Raw genomic sequence first — 19,715 nt, forward strand, 5'->3', positions numbered from 1 at the left:
ATAGCAGGAAACCAACCACCGTGGACGGACAGACAGACACACATGGAGGAGTGCTGTACTTACAATCATCTGTGGAGGGAGAGCGGTGGGAGCAGGATGTAGTAATAATCACAACAACAACCAGAGAGAAGGGTCAGTCAAGCTGCAAAGAGCCCCACATCAATCAAAAAATACACGTTTGGGCCTCTGGGCTCAAAGGACGTGGACCAATTGACACCTGTCTAAAGCCTGAACTAAGGCCAGCTGAAGACCAATAAATTGCCTTCCTGATAATGAATCACTTCAAAAATACATATAGCAAATAATTCCTCTCTTCCCTGTGTCAGTGAAACAGGGCAGGAGCTAGAACCACAGTGATACACATGGCCACACACGAATTAGCGCCTAATTATCAGCGATATGAGGCTCTTTTGGTAATAACCAAACACAAATAAGAACACATATATCCAAAACAAAGGAAAAACCAGAGGCTGCTTTCCAAAATGTATGATTCTTTCTGGAAGTGGGCCAGATCCTTTGGGCCAAAACGAAATGAATAAATAGGAAAGAATGTGCCACCGTGGCGCGAGTGACTGGTGAATCAGTGTCTCCGAGTAATGGTTGGCTCACATACTGGAGAGCAGCCGTGGTGTTAGGATGATACGGTGCACTCCTTTTCCTCACGCTCTTTGTCTTTTTTGAAGGGTTTCATCTCGATGGCTCAGATCAAAGCCGGTACCGGCTTGAGTACAACGCGTGCGGGACAGAATGCCAAGTCGACGCCGCGCGACAGCGGTCGGCTCTGTTGGTTCGCGAGGGGGCCGTGTTGAATTGCAACACACGCACACACACACACACAAAATGTCTGCTGGCGTGCCCCCCCCCCGGCTCCCCGCCTCCCCCTTTTCCTCCCATTGCCGCCTATGTGCTACGTTAACAGCTCGTCTGCCGTCCACCAAATCAAACGCACCCCCACCCCCCCATCCCCTCACCGTTTGGTCCGTGAGCGGCGGCAGCACGATGGTCTTCTCCATGGTGTTCATCACCAGCTTCCACAGCTCCTTTAGCACACGCTTCAGCACAGTCTTCTCACAGATCTTAGCAAAAAGACTCAGGCTGGCGTGCAGCACAGACAGAAGGAGTGTAGGAAGGAAAAAGGTTGTTAGAATAAATGGAGAAACAGAATCTCATCACAGGACCTCACTGATGACCCTGAGGCGGCCTCACTTGCTGTCTAGAAACTCCATGATGGGCTGCAGCACGTTGTCGGCGTCCTGGGCCACGCTGCTGGCGTTGCCCACGTTAGAGGTTCCCTTCACCTGCGCCAAGATGTCCCCCATCTGCTTCACATTCTCCTCGATGTGAGGCTGGAAACTGCGCGGGAAGACGAGTTCAGTCGCACTGCGGCGCCTGTTTGGGCGCGGGCCGGGTCGGCGTCCTACCTGACGGCGAACACCCTGCTGAGGTCGTCCATGACGTTGTTGAGCTTCACCTGCAGGTCCTTCAGGATGTCGCTGGCCTCCACGCACAGCTGGGGCGCAAGCACAGAGTCACGCGCGGCTGAAGGCAGCGAACGAGAGCAACAACAGGTCAACAACTCACATCCTTTCCGCCCATGGCTTCGAACATCTTCTCCAGCTGAACTCTCAGCTGCTGGATGTTGTTTATGAGGATGCAGGGCTGAGGGCGAGACGGCGCGTGTGTCACGTCCGGAAAGTCAACTTTGAATTTCATCAGCTTCCTGGTGATTTAGTGGGTTCATCCAAGTACTCACCACTTTCTCCATGGTTACATAGTTGGCAAACAGCTTGGAGATGATGTCAGCGTAGGACAGGAGGACGTTACTGATGGTCTGCGCAGAGAGAGAGAGCAGAGACAGGCCCTCATTCATCAGGTCATGCTTGTTTGCATTAAAGCCACTTGACTTGACTCTACCTTGGCAAATCGCTTCATGTAGTGTCCTACAATCTGCGGATCCGGACATTCTAGCTTCCTGATGATCTCAAAGCTCTGGTTGAGCTGAGAAAACACGTCCACCACCGAACACGAGAACAGAGCGTGCTCGGATGTGACTTGGAACTGTAGGACGACAATGGGAAAGAGAGGAAAGCAGAAATGAATGGATGAATGGGTGTGACTCCAGGGCACCACATGCGCAGCCCGTTAGGTACCATCCTAAACCGGACCTCTGATCTGTGATCTCACTGCACGGGCAGATTCCACCCTGAATCAACCATCCTCAGACCATAGTTGCTGGTTAGCACTGTTTGGCTGGAGGTGATTGTGCCCGTGTTTACCTCTGGGTAATGAGGTGACGACAGCTTCCCTGCAGTCAAATCTCTGGAACAGGGATATGAGTTCACAATATTCTGCTGACTTTTCTCTCTCTATGTTTTGACATGGTCGTTAACATGCCAATAACTTGTGTGACAGAACACATCTGCACAAGGCTGGATCACAGAAGTCGTGCCTGAACTGTGTGACTCAGGTCTAAAGAGGAGGAGCTGGAAACCTTTACCCCGTCTTTTTTGTCTCTCTCCAAAGCACCGTGCAGAAAGTCCCGAGACACCTCCTCGTTCTCGTCCAGCCACTGGATGACGAAGGGCTCGAACCAGCTGCGGATGCGGAACACAGACCGGACGCAAATGAGGTTCTGAGCCGCGCGTTCTGAGCCGCGGGTTCTGAGCCGCGCGTGTGCTACTCACGCGGGGTATTCGGGCACTCTGCTCTTGAAGAAGGGCAGGTCTTTGCAGTACTCGTTGTACAGCCACTTGACTTTGAAGTGCAGGTTCATGTAGTCTGCGCTCTTGCACAGGCGATTCTTCTCGTGTTCTGGAGAGCGGAGCACACAAACGTGGGCTGAGGCACGAGCGAATTTGTCGAAACAGTGGTTTTATAGACTTCATTCGTTTATCAGGTCTCCGGCGCTCACGCGAGGCTCAGTTGAGCAGCTGCGTGTGGCTGAAGGCACTCACCCTCCATCGCATACTTCATATCCTGAGCAAACATGTTCCACATCACTTCAGCGCTGATTTTACCCACGTTGAGCTCCTGGGGGAATCTTGATGTAGGAGAGAAGGGGATTAATTCTCACTGTATATGCACTTAGAGACATAATGGATGTTGAGGAGGTTCAGGAAATGGAGAAGAGCCAGTAGAAACAGAAACAATCCTTCAGACAAGTAATAAACTTAGTAACATTAGAATATCTTTAAAGGAAACACGATCCAGGAAAACACAGCCCAGCCCAGATTGAAGAGATATGTTTAGAAACCTACTGGTTCAGGCAGGGGGTATAGGAGTTTTTATCCTCCTCGATAATGGAGACGATGAGTGTGATGAGTTTGGACCAAAAGTCCAGATTCTTGATGCTGGGTCCCTGCTCCTCTGGAGGCACAGCTCCCTGCTTGGCCTGCAATCACAATGAGGTTTACTCTTGAGGACAGGGTAGCGTGTCTGCGGCTAAACCATACTGCATATCAACAGCTTGTCTGGTTGTTTCATTATTTTCACATTTTCGCATTTTAGTAGTCAAATACTACTGATATAACGTGGTTCTTTAATATCCCATGTGACCAATTATGACTAAATAAAAATAAATTCTTACTTAGTCATTAATCCATCAACTCACACATATTCTGCATTTCCTGGTCAAACAGCTTTACACACATCATAATGACAACTGCTGTGACGACGTCTGAGAGACAACGGAGGAAGCGCTTGGAAAATGAAAAAGCGCCGAGCCCCGCGGGGGCTGAGGAGTGAAGAATGATCTTACAGGGATTTCAACAAAATATAGCAACATCCCTCAGGATGAAATGTTTTATTCAAAGGGAAAAAATGCGTATTTGAAATTCACAGGGAAGTCTGAATAGAGCTGGCGCTTTAATGAGGACTCAGAGCAAGTTCTAGAAATCCTTGCTGCAACCCAGCACAGGAAGAGACAGGCCCAACTGTACAGACTGTCCTCGTCAAGCACATTTTTTAAAAAGCAATATTATCCTTCGAGCCTCTCAGTAGTCCATGAACAGTCATGACCTCCTCGTCTTATAATAATCAATAAGTCCAGTCCTTTTGTTCAGAGCTGGGCACTTATTCCTCCTGCTTGTTTCTCTGAGAGCGTGAACCCCATTATAGCCAAAGTAAAACAAATGGAAATCCATCATTGGATGTTCATTAGAAACAAAACCAATGTCAGAGCCCAGAGTGGTGAATTAGTTTTAGATTTTGAGTTTCAAAATAAAAGAGCATGGACAGAGATTTTCACCCACACACTCATTTCAGTGCCGCGTCTTACCGGGTCCGTCTGATACTCGCGGCTGTAGAGCTCATGGCAGTTGTTAAAGATGTACTCGTAGGTGGAGTTCAGGCAGGCTTTGACACAGTCCTTCACAACCTGACTGGCTCTGGGTGGAGACTGAAGCTCTTGGACCTGAATGTGAATACATACAAAGAGGGTCAGCAATAGACATTTTCAGGAAAATGCTTGTACTGGTTGTTTGTCCTAAATGTGTTTGAAATTGGGGAAGATTGCAGTGTAATGTGTGGGTGGAGTGTGTGAGATGCACAACATCATCTGTGGGAAAGAAGAGCTGCATTTACCTTCATCCTGAAAAAGGTGATACTGGTGAGCAGGTCCACTGTGGACTTGAGGTCCTGGAGCCTCTCAGGACTGCTGGCTGGGAAGTTATTCTGAGAAGCAAAACAGAAGAACAATGAAACGCTAGCATCACATCACAACCGTGATGTTTGTTGTGTTCACGGGCAAGATCCAGCACAGCCACACAATTTCCACTTTCACAGAAGCCTCACACTTATTGTGTGGGTGTTTCACCGTTTCCAGGATGTGTCAGTACAGGTTTAGAAAAAAAAAAGAGCTGTCGCTGCAATTAACACATCCACTGTTCTGTTTCACCATTCCCCACAAAGAGAAGCATTACACATATCATTTATAAACAGTGAGATGGAGGGAAGCCTCACTCGGTACATGGACAGGTCAATCCTCAGGGAGTTGTGCAGCTGATCCAGGAGCTTCACGAATCGCTCTTTCTGTGGGTGTTACAACAGAAAGAGAGAAATAAGTGGAAATGAAACACTTCATTGATCCATTCATTCGATACATATTCATTAGTGACTCACCCCGAAGTTAGAAGCAGCAAAGCGGTCGGAGGCAGATACGTTGTTGGTTGCCTGGGTGGTGTGGGCGTAGTAGGCATTGATGTTAGCCAGCAGGGTGCTCATCACCGCAGGCACACCTGGGCACATGTACTTAGACGACAGGCAAGCGAAGTGGCTGCAAGCGAAGGGCAGTGGGTCAGAGAACACAGCACAGTGGATTAGAGAACACGCCACGACGTGTGACGCTGTATGTCAGAGCTCCGTACATACGTCATGGCCTGGTAGATGGATTCCACGCCGTAGCGCATGGCAAACTCGTCTACAATCTCCTGGGGAGTCTCCTCGAAATAAACCTTCCATGCATCATCTCCTTTAGCATCGGGGATCTTCACCACGCCATTGTTCTGGATGTCCGTCACGTAGTGGAAGAGGTTCTGCAGAGAAGAGGTGAGAGACGCACAGACGCAGCTGAAGAGAAGCTGCTGCAGGAAACGTCTCATCGTGAGCAGACGTCCGATTTCAGCTTCTTAGTCTGGTGATCAGGCATTAAAACACAATGTAACGTCTCACCATGCCTTGACTATAAAACATCCTGAGTCTGGTTTGTGGTTTATGAGCAGTTATGCGCTGCAATAACAGTGGTCATTTAATGGTTATGGTTCAGCGGGCTGAGTAATGACTCCATACGAGGCTGAGACGGATTTACTCAGTCAGCAGGACTGTCCACAGACTGAGAGTGTCTGATTTGTTTGCCGAGTGGTCTGTATTTTACTAAAGCAAACTTCATGGAACATAACGTCATACTGGACACACACACACACACACACACACACACACACACACACACACACTGAGCTTACTTCATGTAAGCAGGTGTACTGGACGTGATAGGGGGCGACCGTCTCCTCCCCTTTGATCTCCACATTAATGTGCATGCGAATGGCCCCGGACACGGCCGACTTGTCTGTTCGCTTGTCTGTGGTGACACACACGAGACACAGGAACTCAGGAAAACTCCAGGTCGGACAGAGCTGATGTGGCTGCAGGCGTGGCACGACGGACGTGACGTAACTCACCGAGGTTATACCACACGTCCATCTCTCCGCTGAGAGTTCGGACCTCGATGATCGTTTGACCCAGGAAATCGTCCGACTCGCGCTTGAATTTCTGCTTCACGCGGGACTTGATGTCATCGTCCTCGTCCCACACGCGCACCTTGATGCGGTCTGAGGAGTTGTGGCACTCACTGACAGACAGAACCGTAACACAAAGGTTCAGTTGATGTCGATATACATTACGTACATACATTATACTACAAAAGCCAAAAACTGATCAGGTCAGATTTCATTCATTATTAATCTATTATTTAACTGCTTCACAATAAATTAAATGAAAAAAATATAACTTTGGCCTAAAGGTAATAATTGAATTGAGAGGTTTAAGATCGTGGCTCACAAATTAAAGGTCTCCTCCCACACAGGGTTGAGGTTGCCGTAGATGGTCTTGGTCCTCTTCTTGGTTTTTCCCACCTGGACGGTGACGTACGGATCACTGGATCCGGTTTTATCCTTGGCTTGTAAACCCTGGGCGCACAACACTAGAGCGAGGGGACAGAAAAAGGCCAGAGCGGTGCGTGAGGGCACGCGTGCATGCGAGCAGGTGCCTCCTAACTCCTGTGACCTTCTGCTCTACTGCCCCACAAACGCCACCTGGGCCTTCTCGGCGCAAACAGCTGCTGGTTCTCATGAAGGACACGGACGGCTGGCATGTGCCGTTTCCTCCGACACTGATTCTGACAGTGTTTGCAAACTCCCTTCAGTGCCGGGATCCCCCCTCCCTCCCCCCACTCACCTGTGATGCTGATCTTGGCCGACCATTTGGAGGTGCCGTCGAGCACGCTCTGCTTGATCTGCTTCATTTGCGTGACATGTGTGGACTTGAGGACGGCGAACACCTCCTGAATGAGTTCAAAGATCTCCGGCTTGTTCCTCTCACGGATCTTCATGCGGTCCTTGAGGACCATGATGATGTTCTGGGTTCGGTCCTCGGCGCCATGCTTGGAGCTCTTCTCCGCTGCCCCTGATTAGCGGAACAGTTGAGTGTCAGGAAGTGCACGATATAGAAATGATACATGAGAGCTCTAGAGTTCCCATGCAGTTATTAATTATAACAATAACGTGGGAGATTATTTCCCCGGGGGACCGCGTCCTGAAAGTGAAAGATGATCATTTAATTCAGAGCACAAATGAGACAGCGTAGGTAATAAAACGTATTTATATGCGTCTATACTTCATGAATGAGAGTCGGAACCATTTACAGAGCCATAAAATGCTGTGTGGAAGAGAAATGGAGACGAGAGCTGAATGACAACAGAAGACAAATTGCTTTTAATATCCTCTCAGGAAAACACGGAAAATAAGACGGTAGGAGTGAGAGGGGGAGGAAGAGTCTGCGCCTGGCACTGACAGATTCACCGAAGCGGAAATAGATGGACCGATAGCGGCGACGCAGCAGCGTCTAAAACACAACGTCAGCAAATGATTGTACGGCCTCTGCAAATGCTGATGAGTGTTCAGCTTTTCGTATAACTGAGGTTGTGTTCTACGTCTGTGCAGGACAAACACCCCTAAACTCGCTGGCTAACGTGGAGCAAAGGCTCCCACGGCTCTTACTTTGCAGACAGTCGGCGTTGAGCAGGTCCTGACACTTCTCGTGACATTTGACCCCGCACTCGGTGCAGCGCATGCCCTGGCGGGCGATGCCCCACAGCAGGCCCTCGCACTCGTAGCAGTAGGTGGGGGTGGTGGCGGTCCACACCTCAAAGTTGTGCGGCGTGGTGCAGGAGATGGGGTAGATGAGCGCCTGGAGGGTCTTCTTATAGACGTGGCTCTTCTGCAAAGCAAAGGGGGGGGGGGGTCAGCTGAGGGAAAAGCCTTTTGGTGGGGTGTCAGACTCTTGATTTGAGAATAAACGTCCGTGCTGACCAGCTCTTCGTTGTGTAGGGTGCTGGATGTCAAGGCTGAGGTTATGCCTGCCTTCCTGGAGTTCTGGACCAACGACTGCATGACAGAGGAGATAAGGGTCATTAGTTTGACATGCAAACCTTAATGATTTATGTATATCGCCAGTAAAATGGTGCCGGTGGTTCTCACCATAGCCTGGCGCAGTGAAGGGATGGTGGCAGGAACAAAGGAGAGGTTTGATATTAGACAAAGAGGCAAAGCAGTGTATCATGAGCGTGCATATATTTTTGAAAGATGATCTGATCAAAATAAAAACTAGGAGGGAGGGGAATGACACAAGCTGAAGTTACTGAAGAGCAAAGAAGCCGCGTGTGCGGGAGGCATGTCTGGATCAAATCCCCCCCGATCACTGCTCATTGAGCCAGAACCGACACGAAGCAGCACGGATGCACCTGCCTGTGACTGTAACTGTGCTGTGACTGAGACAGCAGGATTTATTAATGAAGACAGCCATCTGAGCTCATTAGCCGTGCGCGGTAAGACTTGGACCCGGTGCGTTCATTGAAATGGCAGAATGAGCAGGTCACATTAGGATTGAAATTGCCGTCCCATTTCCAGACTGCTAACTAACTAACTAACTAACGCAGGTGTGTCAAAAGGTGTGTCGGGTTAGCTGCATCTAGATATGTAGTAGTTTAGAGAGTTTTCATTTATCCTTGAAAAAAACTGGAGCCTAAGCAAAATGTGACTTTTAAGAGTTGTATAAGATTTTTGCAATCGTATCACGGTGGTGTCACAGAGACATGCGGTGACGCAGCATCCATTATATACATCTGGCAAACCTCAGCATCACTCAGTGGAAACCTCTGGCCATCAGAACGGCCCATTGACCCTGCAGCCTGCTGTGTCACGCTGTAACAACAAAAAAATGTGTGATCTAACTGCTGTGTGGTGACGTAAGACGCTTGAAACTCACCAGATCTCTGACCAGCGGCATGGCTTTCCTCTTCCTGAGGTCTGGCATGCTGTCGATGCTATACAGAGCGCCACCCATCCTGGAGACAAAGCATCCGCATCCAGTGTCATGTACCGTTTTTAGTTGTTAGCCAGTTGTACATTGAGGTGTGAAGACAATGGCCTTGGACGTGGGCCTTTTGGTTGGTCACAACAACCCCAGTAGCAACAGGGTCTTGGCTACTTACCCTGCGGATAAAAGCAGAGAGGCGATGCCAACACTTTCTCCTCGGGCCTGATAAGATAAGATGGAAAGGAGATGCATTCAGGCTGTGACTGGGAACATGGGAGGAGATTATGTTGCTGCACCAGTGCTTTCATATGGTTTTAGAAACTGAAACTTCCATAAAATATATAGATATTTCACAGTCACAGTCATATATATATGCACACAGATATGTGATGTAATAACTATTCTCAAAAATTATGAATTAATGATATAATAATGGCACAAACAGGAGATAAAAAGGAAGGAAATGATCATTATTTACTGATGCGCTGTAATAATCATAGTCAGGATCAGTTGATCGCCTCACATGACACACATTCCTATTGTGTGTCATTATCAAAACACTGGCCGCACCCACCTGAGAGTCTGCTCCAGCCAGGGGTAATCTGAACGGACTACATGCAAATCGCTACGAGGATGGCAAAACACTGAAAAGAAAATCATGTCATGGCGAAACACAACAAGGGATGAACAGAAGCCATCAAATAAGACAGTACGGTAAAATACACAGTAATACAGTAACCAACAGGTAGGAAAAATGATGGAGCAGTTGAAAAGTTGTCGGAGAGCAGCAGGACATGCAGGGACTGAAACTCAAGCAGCGTCCTGGGAGCAGTGACCTCCTGCTGCACACATGCACATGCACATGCACATGCACATGCACACGCGTTACCTCCTGCAGCTGCAGTCGCACTCTGCTGAAGAGGCGCAGCCAGTTGGCCTTGGCTCTGGCGTGACCGGGCTCCATCAGTTCTCTCTTTGGGAACCTGAAGGAGTGATGGAAGACACGTTTATAGGCTTTTCTATGCAGCTGCCTCTGTTCTGAAGAAGCTGTGGGTTTATGAGCGGCGCTCACAGTGAAACAGGAGCCTCTTCTGGCTTCTCCTCGGCAGCGGGGGGGGCGCCCTCCGCCGCCGCCGGCTCCGGGGGCGGGCGTTCGTCCAGCGGCACCTCCGCTTTGGGCTCCGGCTCCAGCAGCTTGGAGTCTGGAGCCGGGAGCTGGGACGCCGTGGTGGGAGTGGGTGTGGAGGCGGACAGGTCGGGCTGGGTGGGCGTGAAGGGGGCTTTGGGGGAATCTGAGCTGAAGGGAGGCTTGTCGTCCTGTGACAGCAGGCCGGGGGCGGCGCCGGGGGGCGGGGCCTGCTCTTGGGCCGGCCGCTGCTGATGCAGCGACGGCTGCTTCTCCAGCGGCGGCCTGGCGGCGGACAGGCCGTCGGCGCCGGGCATCAGGGCCCACCCTGCGGCGGTGCTCGTGGGCGTGGGGGTGTAGGGCGGCTCCTGGTCCTCGCTCAGAGCGCCGTCCAGTGGATACATGTCTTCATCCTCCTCGTACGGCATCTCCTCCTCATCCTCGTAGTTGTACCCGCCTTCATCCCCGTACATGCCTCCCTCCTCTTCGTCGTACAACGCCCCCTCCTCCCCCCCGTCTTTCAGGTAGCCACCTTCGTCGCTGTAGACGCCCTGGGCATCGTCGGCGTCCCAGCCGGGGGAGTCCTCCTTGCCGTAGCTGACCGACGAGTGGCAGGAGTGGTACGAGTCGTTCTCGTCGTCCTCGGGCACGAACTCCTCGCTGAGCTGGGAGCTCCCGCGGCTCAGCTCGCCCGACGAGGCGTAGCGGCTGTCTGTGGGACTGAGGGAAGGAGGAGACGGAGACAGGCGTTACCCAAAGCCGCAGATATGAGGGGTAACTACAGCTGACAGAGAACAATGCCTTTGTTCTCACAGTGACCTCTTGGCCAAAGAAGGAGACAACGAACCAATAGACAAACCAGGAAGCTCACAGCAGGGAGTAACAGCAGGTGAGTCACCTTTAAGGTCGAAGAAGAGCTACAGACGCTCACACACAATATAATAAAGGAACGCACCCACGGACATGGATAGAGAACGCATTTTCACACATCTCGCAGGACAAAACGTCTTTTTCTGCAGATAAATAATATTTAGTCACAATGATGAATGAGAGGTTGGACACTGGGACAGATCGGGGGGAGATTTGAGACAAATATCAAGACACTTCTTCTCACCCACACAAATGGACACGCACCCACTCTTTCATTGATTTGTCACCATTGATTACAGTCATGGTGGTTGAATAATGCCAGGCGCGAGGGCCCTGTGTGACGGCTTCAAGGATGAATGGACACTTTAACACTCAGTCACGACACCTCTATTCTTTCCTTCCATCATCTTCCTTCTCACCTCTCTCTCTCTCATCCTACACGCAGACTCACACAGACAGTTACGGGTCCCCGCATCACGCTTCGCATCTAACTGTCTGCTGTGTATTCAGCAAACGATAAAAGAAACTAACACGATGAAATGAACAGAATCTTTCCTGGGGAGGCCTCCGGGCGTCTCACGAGGAGGAGGAGGTGAATGTGGATAATTATCAAGTAGGGGACACTCAGGACGAGACAGGCTCTTCTTAAAGTCTCACACACAGGATGAGGCTGTGATGACAGGCTGCCACGAGAACAGATGCACGCACACACACACACACACACACACACACACACACACACACACACACACACACACACACACACACACACACACACACACACACACACACACACTGATTAACAGGTTTTTCCACAAACTCCAACCAACAATTAACCTCTCTGTCTCGGGCTGTTACGCAACAAAACACATCTTATCCATCAGTCGCCCACACACACACACACACACAAACAGCCACTGTACGGATGTTTAACAGTGTGAGAGAGGATGAGCAAATTGCATTATTTCTGATTTGTGAGTCTGAACCAGGAACACAGATAGATTCAGAATATATACATACACAGAAAGAGGGTAAGAGCACATGCATGCAAGCACAGCGAGCGAGGAGGACGGGACAAGTCCACCACTGACGTCACAGCGAGACCAAGTCACAGGCCGGAGCAGGAGGACGGACAGGAGGACGAGTGAGGTACAGAGACCCACCTATCGGACAGTGAATGCCTACTGTCTAGAGAATACTGACGGCTGGTGCGCCGGCTCGACCCTGAGCCTGAGTCGCCGTCGCTGCGCCCGTTGGTGGCTGAGTCTAAACTATCATAGCGTCTGGTAAGAGGAGCGGGGAGGGAGGCGGGGGAAGAGGGAAGAAGGGGGAGAGGAGCATCAGTGGAGCTCAGTGCAAAAGGTTCAAAGAAAGCTCTGAGCAGACTGAGCGTCTGCACCGGACCCGGCGTCTCACGTCTGCCAACAACAACCCAGACCCACACGCTTGTGTACTGGTTGCATACTGGTCAGTAAGAGGATCCCAGCGTGTTGATGATGAACCGCATCTACCGCAAAAATACAAATGTATTATTGCACAAGTGGAAGAATCTAAGGTGGTTGTTTCAATGTAAAATGAAAACAGGAGAAGCTTTCATTGAGATTGAGCAATAAACAAAATTTCAAATTAAAAGCAACGCTAAGGTTTCAATTGCGTGAAGTCTTAAAGTGAAAATCCTCATTAGATCCTCGTGTTCTGTTTATTGTAGCGCAGAAAGATCCCCATGCAGTCACTCGACACAGGCAGACGCACACACACACACACACACACACACACACACACACACACACACACACACACACACACACACACACAGAACACAGAGCCACGCGAGGCCCGTATACAAGAACCGTCTGCCCCGCGTGCTTGTATACACCCAGGCCGGGCTCGGTCTCTGGAGGAGCACATGTCACCATGTACGACACAGTGGAACAGCAAGAGGCTCGGGGCTGCACGTGCACGCCACACTCCGAACAGACTCATTCACTGAGGAACGGCCGAGCAGCCGGACACTACATTCGCATGGGAAGTTTTTCATCATGACAACGACCCGGGACAATCTCATGGCTGCAGATCTTTACGCTGTGGCAGGCGGCAGCGGCGGCCTCGTTACCTCATGGCTCTGTGGTCGTAGTCCAGCTCGTGCACGTCGTCGCCGTAGGCGTTGCGGTAGTGCTGGTGCCTCATGGGGTACTGGTGCATGGACGCGTTGGGCTGGGAGGTGGTGTAGTAGGGCGGGGGGATGCTGTTGCTGGTCTCGCTGCGGTAGTCGCTGTCCCTGTCGTCCACGGCGCTGTCCGGGTCGTCGTCTGTTCACGATGATGAAGAGGAAGAGGAAGAGCAGGCACAATGAGAGGGAGAGATGAGAATTACGGTCCAGACAATAGACATGAGACATTTGTGACGTCTGTTGATCTGACAAGACTGAATGTAATTGTTTGTTTTTTAACAACAATCGAAGTTATTATCGGAAAAACTAAATCGTCAAGGGAATCTTACTTTGCTGATCCCCCCACAGACTCCAATTACCTGCAAAAAGATAAAAGGTTGGACAAAACAAATCAGTTGCGTGTGATTTCTGAAGTTGGGTAAACAAATACACTCTGCAGCTCTGACAGCAGCTATTCAGTTGCAGAGAGTTCAGTGAAGGGATTCTGTGAATGTTTGTTGTGAAGAAAAGCACAAGGTCTTTTCTGCGAATAAGCTTGAGGTTAAAAAAAAAAAGCTTCCACTGCTGCCCTTGATTCCGAGAACACAGACACGCTGTGTCGTCCCTGCAGTCGCGCACAGTCGCACGGTGGCTCCGAGCGGCACGCGCCGTCCACAGACTGATGCTCTGCACACTCATCCACCTGCTCCCTGTGTCATAATCACACTGTCTGACAGCCCGCAGCCCGTCAGCTCGCATCTATCACACGTCTGGTAAACTAGAAGTCATTCTAGTGCAGGTCTGCGTGATTTGTCACATCAGCCACCCCCCCCCCCCCCCCCCCCCCCCCCCCCCCCCCCCCCCCCCCCCACACACACCCCCCTCCCTCCCAGCCTCTGCTTCATCCATCATACTCATTTCAGCCTCCTGTCCAGTCCCTGGACGCGTTGAGAACAAGCGCAGGGAGCTGGCAACAGGAGAAGCACGTGGGGGGATGAGGGGTGGGGTGCAGAGCAGACTCACAGCATTGTGTCGACGGGGCGTGTAGCGGTCGCTCCTGTTCCTCCTGATAGGCGTACTGGACGGGGAGGAACAACGAGAGGCAAGGTGCGATTAAACATAATGGAAATGAACAGTGAAGAGCAACCATCACAGGAGGGAGCGGATCAGGCTCTTACGTCTTGATCTCTCATGGCATTCAGTTGTTCGAGCTTCTTGGCCCAGTATCTGGCCTCTTCCTCCGGAATGTCTGCAAAGCAAGGGCATCACAGCAGTTCTGGATCAGGGCCAGAGCTTAGGTATAATGAAGTGAGTGGTCAGAACTCTGCGACTCAGCGTCAGTGACTCAATGGTGACTGCTCTTTCCTAATGTTAGTTCAGCCTAGCAGCATAAAACGAGCACGTGAGGCCGAACCTAGTGGTAATTCAAAGCGCGTGTCGAGTAGCAGCCTGTGAAATGTCGGGTCTTTGGTTCCACAAATCTCGTTCTCGGCCATGATCACGTTGGAGTCCAGGGTCAGCCACTGACCGGGCCCCTCCTGCAAAGACCACCATGAGCAATGACTTTAGTAAATATACATGTGTAGACATGCTTTTGAATTCATTTGAGAGCCAGTTCACCTCGTTGGACTGCCTTATGCTGTCCAGGGGGATCCACAAGGTGCCCACCATGGTGTCCCAGATCAGCCCTTTGTTCCACACCTCCACTGTCAGGCCCAGGTCCAGGCGGTTTATTTCGCTGTTTGTCAGGGAAGAAGCAGAGGAGAAATGAGTCCGGAGCAATCAGACACGCACAGCTCACTGCACAGAGGGTTTTCAGCAGAAATGCACTCTCTGCCACTGGGAGCTGCACTTAAATCTGGTGATGGATATGCACCGTGATTGAATCTGCTGAGGGAAATGAGTCATCCGGCATGAAGATGGAAGCAGTAGGTGATTGTCAACTGGGCCCACCAGCAAGACAGGAGAGAGAGAGAGAGAGAGAGAGAGAGAGAGAGAGAGCAAGAGAGAGAGAGAGAGAGCGAGAGAGAGAGAGAGAGAGAGAGAGGGCGAGGGAGGAAGGAAGGACAACAGCAGAGGCTATGGGTGATTCTGCATGACAAACCGTCGCCTGCTGTAAACACAGTGTATGGACGGGTTTCTAATGCACCTACACAGCTGACTGGCTGAGTAACAGGTCATGGAAGTGAGAGAGACAGACTCAAAGGGAGGTGTTTAGTCTCTTGAGAGGAAGGAGCGACTCAGGAAGCAAAGGGAAAACAGGCCAATTAGAAGCTATAACGTCATCAGGTGTGTCTGAGCTGAGCCTCTTAGCTTCTTAGGTGACAAACTTGAATTCAAGAAGCGGCCCTTCATCCGATTCATAGAAAACGACAACGGGGGGGTTAGGAGATGAAAAACCCTGGGGGGGGTGGGCGTTGTGAGGGGGGGCCGGAAGCACTCACAACATGAAGTCCTGCTCCCAGCACGGCTGGCTGCCGCGCACAGCGATGGTGGTGCTCTTGACATTTTGCACCTTCAGCGTCACGTATGTGTTAAATTTCTCTGTAAAATGAGATACAGAAGCCGTTAGTCGGGCTGCGGTGAAACCGTCTGACTCAGCAGCTGCAGTAAAGAAAACGGTGATGGGCCCTGGTCTCTGAACTCACCTTGGGGTCCATCAAGTTTGGCTTTCTTCACTGCAAAGACAGAAAAAGACATACAGGTTTTAAGGATTTCATACTTTCATGCTGGAAATACAACCTCAGCGTCTACAGTGTCACGTGACTCCATCTGGAGGCCACACTGGCCTCTGCCTGCAGCTCATGGCTATTGACGGACAAGAGCCTGGCATTTTCCAGAGGCGGGGGGGGGGCCTTGAACGCCTCCGTCCTCTTTGGGCAGAATGTCAGCATCTGAATATGAAAGGCTGTATCAGTTCAGCGGGGGGACGCCAGGGTCTCTGAGTCAGACGGCCAGAAGGACGTCTGTGCCGCTGACAGGTAAATAAGAGCCACGCTGGACGCTGCTCAGCAGGGGGCGGCGCCGGCTGTGACACAGTGGATGCGGCGCCACGTCCTGCTCCTTCACGAAGGGACTTTCTGGGAGCGTCAGACTGACTTTTAAAGCCCGAGTGATGCCAAAAACCCATTCATTATTCACCCAACCCGCACCCTGCCGATCCCCAGCATCTCCGCGTTCAGCAGCGAGGTATTAATATTCAGCTCTGGATTTTAATCCCCGCTGATTGACGCTATTCACATTTTAAAACATACATATCATTTCAAACACTCGTAATTGGGTCACAGCTGCAAACCCCGAAACCTTTGCATGTATAACACACACAGTTGGAGTTTAAACAAATCTACTGGGTGTTCATCTGAACCGCTGGTCCTGATAATAGTGGTGAGCTGCTGGAGCCTGTCCCACACAAACACAACGCTCACATCTACGGGCAATCTGGAGTCTCCCATGAATCTGACTGCATGGCTGTGGACTGTGGGAGGAAGCCGGACGACCCCGGGACCCGAATTCAGACTTCACCATGATACAGAATCATGTATAAAAATTGTGCTGGGAAAGATACAAACACGCTTGAGTCATCTTTGCAGAGCAGACATGATAATGATGGTGGATAAACTGGCTTCTAGAAATAGCATCACGCCAGCAAACGCTGGCGATAACGCCCATCACTCAAGCATCCCTGTGATTCATTAGACAGGTGCTGGAGCAGGTGCGTGGCACCCAACACATTCGACAAAGAGCGAAAAAATGTCTCTATTCCTTTGCTTTAAGATTCAAGAGAGTAAACGACAGATGCACCTCGGCTGCGCGCCTTGCCAGCTCTTTCTCTCCCTCTCTCACTCCCTCTCTCTCACTCGCTGGCGTCTAAAAGCTCCCTCTGCCATGTGGCGAGTATGCACGTGTGCTCCCTCTCTATCTCGTTCTCTCGTGCTCCATTAATCTCTCTGTGCAGCCGGATGCGGGCAGAGGGAGCTGCATCCCCAGAACTAAAAATAACCACTTCAGTGTGAAGGGTGGAGGGGTGCCGGAAAAAAAAAAGGGGGGGGGGGGGGGGGGGGGGTGCTTACAGCTCACAGGCATAAGACTAAACCAACAGTGCTGCAGTTATGGCACAAAGGAAGGAGTGATGGGGAGGAGGTGTTACTTTCTGCACATCCTAAAGAGAAAATGTGCCACAGCAACTACAGCCTCTCGTTTTCTCTGTCTTTGCTGGGAGAAATTGGGGCGATGAATTGACTCGTGCTCAGGTTCAATCTGAAGCAGCTTTTTATTTGCTGAGGTTTTCCAGTCAAGAGCTTTTAGAGCAATAAGACAGGCTCTAACACCAACACAGAAGAAGAGAGGGGAGGACCTGGCTAAAGTTTAGGTCGATGCACCGTGGCCTTGTGTCTGACAAACGAGCCACACACACATTAGAGTACGCTAATATTAATGCAAAGATCCTTGGCTCCATTAAACCAGCCTGATCCACTCATGCTATGCACCAAACACATGCAGCACACAGAGCCGTGGACCTACAGTACTGGATGTAGAATTGTGGAGAAACTAATAAAAAATAGCAGCAGAGGCCTGTGATAACACTGTGGTTGCCATGCCAACAAAGCTTTAAGACATAACAGGGCCACCAACAAGCCTGAATTTCAGTCTTGCAATCTGAAAGTTGCTCCAGACACTGGCTCAACGTAAAGAAGGAGCTTGAGGGAATCACTTGGTTTCATGTCTCTTTCACTGCATCCTAAAATTCCAGTCACAGAATCAGTTTCGCCAGACTTCAGACTTGTTAGTGTCCAAGAAATGATAACTGGCAAGACATTCACAGAAGCAACAACCATACTGTGCATATTTAATATTAAGGTTCTTAACATGAAAAATGATAAACGCCATGCAAACTGTTTATGAATATATACAGACCAATAAATGGTCTATAGAATATTTCATTCACTAGATTTCATTACATACTTATATGTTCAGATATTTAGTCTTCTGCTAATATTTATAGACCTTAATAAAATATGCACTCAAGTTGTTTTTCTTGATAAATAACTTAACAAAATAAACATTTACAAGTATTTCCTAAACAAACAAAACTGCCTATTTATGAAAGCACTAAAGTATTCGACTGCAGAACAGATTGTGGTTGTGAGAGAACGATCGTTTTTGCAATGTTGCAACCGATCACGTGGTTACTGTTAAAACCGGTGGATTGCTGCACACGCCTTTTTTGCTGGTTTCGCGCATTTACGCGTGGAATCTGAGATGAAATATCTGGACGAAATTCCGGCGCTTCAAACGGCTTTTCGACATGAACCACGGCACAGTTCACGCTTTGATTGCAAGGGACAAACAAAGGAGTGCATTACATCTTGTTTTACTATGTTTGACAGCGGCTGTCAGAACGCATACACCTACTCCACGAATCGATTCTTCTGTAGCAAAGCTGGGTCTGGTCAAATCAACAAGGTAAATGATAAATACTTATTCATGGGGTGTGCATTAAACAGACACCAATGCTGCAAATTTAACAAGCGCTTTAGCAAAATATTGATGAATGGCTCGTTACACACAGCAGAGAATAATCTGCTCACACCAGCAGGTAGAGGAAATGGACAAGTCACAATGAGAAGTGAAACAGTAGCTTGTGCTTCTCTTACCTCCAACGCACAGCAATGACATTTCTTATGCGCGCCTTTCTGACAGGGTCCAGGCTCTTCACCAGCTTCCTAATAGAGCTAATCTATGCAGTGTGCAGCTTGGGAGTCAATCCTGGAGAGGAAGCAGCCAGCCGCCGTTGGCACAAGCTGCCGGACCTCGTTACGATAAAAAAACAAACAATAAAGCTGGAAGTTCACAAAGCCGGAGTGAACGTCAGGGTCACGATGCTTTCTCTTTTTGAATGAGTGTCGGTCTAAATTCGAGCCTCTTTCCCCGTTTCGCTCTCAGCTCTCCACTCCCCAACACACAGCCATCTTGTACAGCTTCAGCACCATCACTGTGTGGACAGCTCCTGGCAGTGACGTCAGGGCGGCGGCGATAGTGTGTATGCATTGTGGGTGGACGTGGCTTATCCCTATTTAATTTTTCTTGATATGTTGAAGAATTTTTTTAGCGATCTATTTAGCTGTATATTTCATTTTTCAAAATAATAGTCAGTTCTAATTTGAAGGAAAGAATGTGACTCCACAAAGGAAGAGGTGAGCAATCATTACGTGGTAATAAGTCAAAGGACATTTGCCTAAACATACACGGTAAGAATCTGTAGCAGCTGACATACAGTCCTCTACACTTGAAACCGGTTTTAAAGCTAATGAAAGACAGTTCAACAATTCAAGAGACAGGAACGATTCCTAAAATGCACAGATAATGATTAAATTATTTGGTGGCCATTTATTAATAAGTGGCAATATAATTAGTACTTTAGCAGTCTTTAACGTTTCAGTTTGGCATGTTAGATTTATTCACCATGTTTAACATTAGATTCAC

At 49.7% G+C, this 19,715-nt stretch overlaps 1 protein-coding gene across 8 annotated transcripts in view; it reads right to left on the bottom strand.

The window, feature by feature from the left end:
• Positions 1–19,235, bottom strand: part of unc13a (unc-13 homolog A (C. elegans)) — a 28,612-nt gene extending 9,377 nt beyond the window's left edge. For 4 of the 8 annotated variants that reach the window (XM_055508006.1, XM_055508004.1, XM_055508005.1 and 1 more), the window contains exons 1-35: positions 18,887–19,235; positions 15,881–15,910; positions 15,677–15,776; positions 14,853–14,970; positions 14,647–14,770; positions 14,411–14,481; positions 14,256–14,310; positions 13,583–13,612; positions 13,197–13,392; positions 12,247–12,366; positions 10,160–10,933; positions 9,977–10,070; positions 9,263–9,309; positions 9,037–9,115; positions 8,082–8,156; positions 7,770–7,989; positions 6,949–7,176; positions 6,553–6,694; positions 6,174–6,343; positions 5,958–6,073; positions 5,368–5,531; positions 5,119–5,272; positions 4,960–5,028; positions 4,582–4,671; positions 4,277–4,411; positions 3,258–3,391; positions 2,955–3,040; positions 2,685–2,811; positions 2,498–2,594; positions 1,915–2,058; positions 1,754–1,831; positions 1,582–1,659; positions 1,422–1,510; positions 1,207–1,353; positions 972–1,095 (exon numbers count right to left, since the gene is read on the bottom strand). In XM_055508006.1, the coding sequence (XP_055363981.1) occupies positions 972–1,095; positions 1,207–1,353; positions 1,422–1,510; positions 1,582–1,659; positions 1,754–1,831; positions 1,915–2,058; positions 2,498–2,594; positions 2,685–2,811; positions 2,955–3,040; positions 3,258–3,391; positions 4,277–4,411; positions 4,582–4,671; positions 4,960–5,028; positions 5,119–5,272; positions 5,368–5,531; positions 5,958–6,073; positions 6,174–6,343; positions 6,553–6,694; positions 6,949–7,176; positions 7,770–7,989; positions 8,082–8,156; positions 9,037–9,115; positions 9,263–9,309; positions 9,977–10,070; positions 10,160–10,933; positions 12,247–12,366; positions 13,197–13,392; positions 13,583–13,612; positions 14,256–14,310; positions 14,411–14,481; positions 14,647–14,770; positions 14,853–14,970; positions 15,677–15,776; positions 15,881–15,910; positions 18,887–18,908 (4,527 nt within the window). In that variant the 5' untranslated portion in view covers positions 18,909–19,235. The remainder of the gene's footprint in view (positions 1–971; positions 1,096–1,206; positions 1,354–1,421; positions 1,511–1,581; positions 1,660–1,753; positions 1,832–1,914; positions 2,059–2,497; positions 2,595–2,684; positions 2,812–2,954; positions 3,041–3,257; positions 3,392–4,276; positions 4,412–4,581; positions 4,672–4,959; positions 5,029–5,118; positions 5,273–5,367; positions 5,532–5,957; positions 6,074–6,173; positions 6,344–6,552; positions 6,695–6,948; positions 7,177–7,769; positions 7,990–8,081; positions 8,157–9,036; positions 9,116–9,262; positions 9,310–9,976; positions 10,071–10,159; positions 10,934–12,246; positions 12,367–13,196; positions 13,393–13,582; positions 13,613–14,255; positions 14,311–14,410; positions 14,482–14,646; positions 14,771–14,852; positions 14,971–15,676; positions 15,777–15,880; positions 15,911–18,886) is intronic. The other 4 variants (XM_055508010.1, XM_055508009.1, XM_055508008.1 and 1 more) reach the window with 1 other exon arrangement.
• Between the last annotated feature and the right edge of the window lie 480 nt (positions 19,236–19,715).

Source organism: Betta splendens, chromosome 4 (assembly GCF_900634795.4).
Source record: "Betta splendens chromosome 4, fBetSpl5.4, whole genome shotgun sequence".
In the NCBI taxonomy this organism is placed as follows: domain Eukaryota; kingdom Metazoa; phylum Chordata; class Actinopteri; order Anabantiformes; family Osphronemidae; genus Betta; species Betta splendens.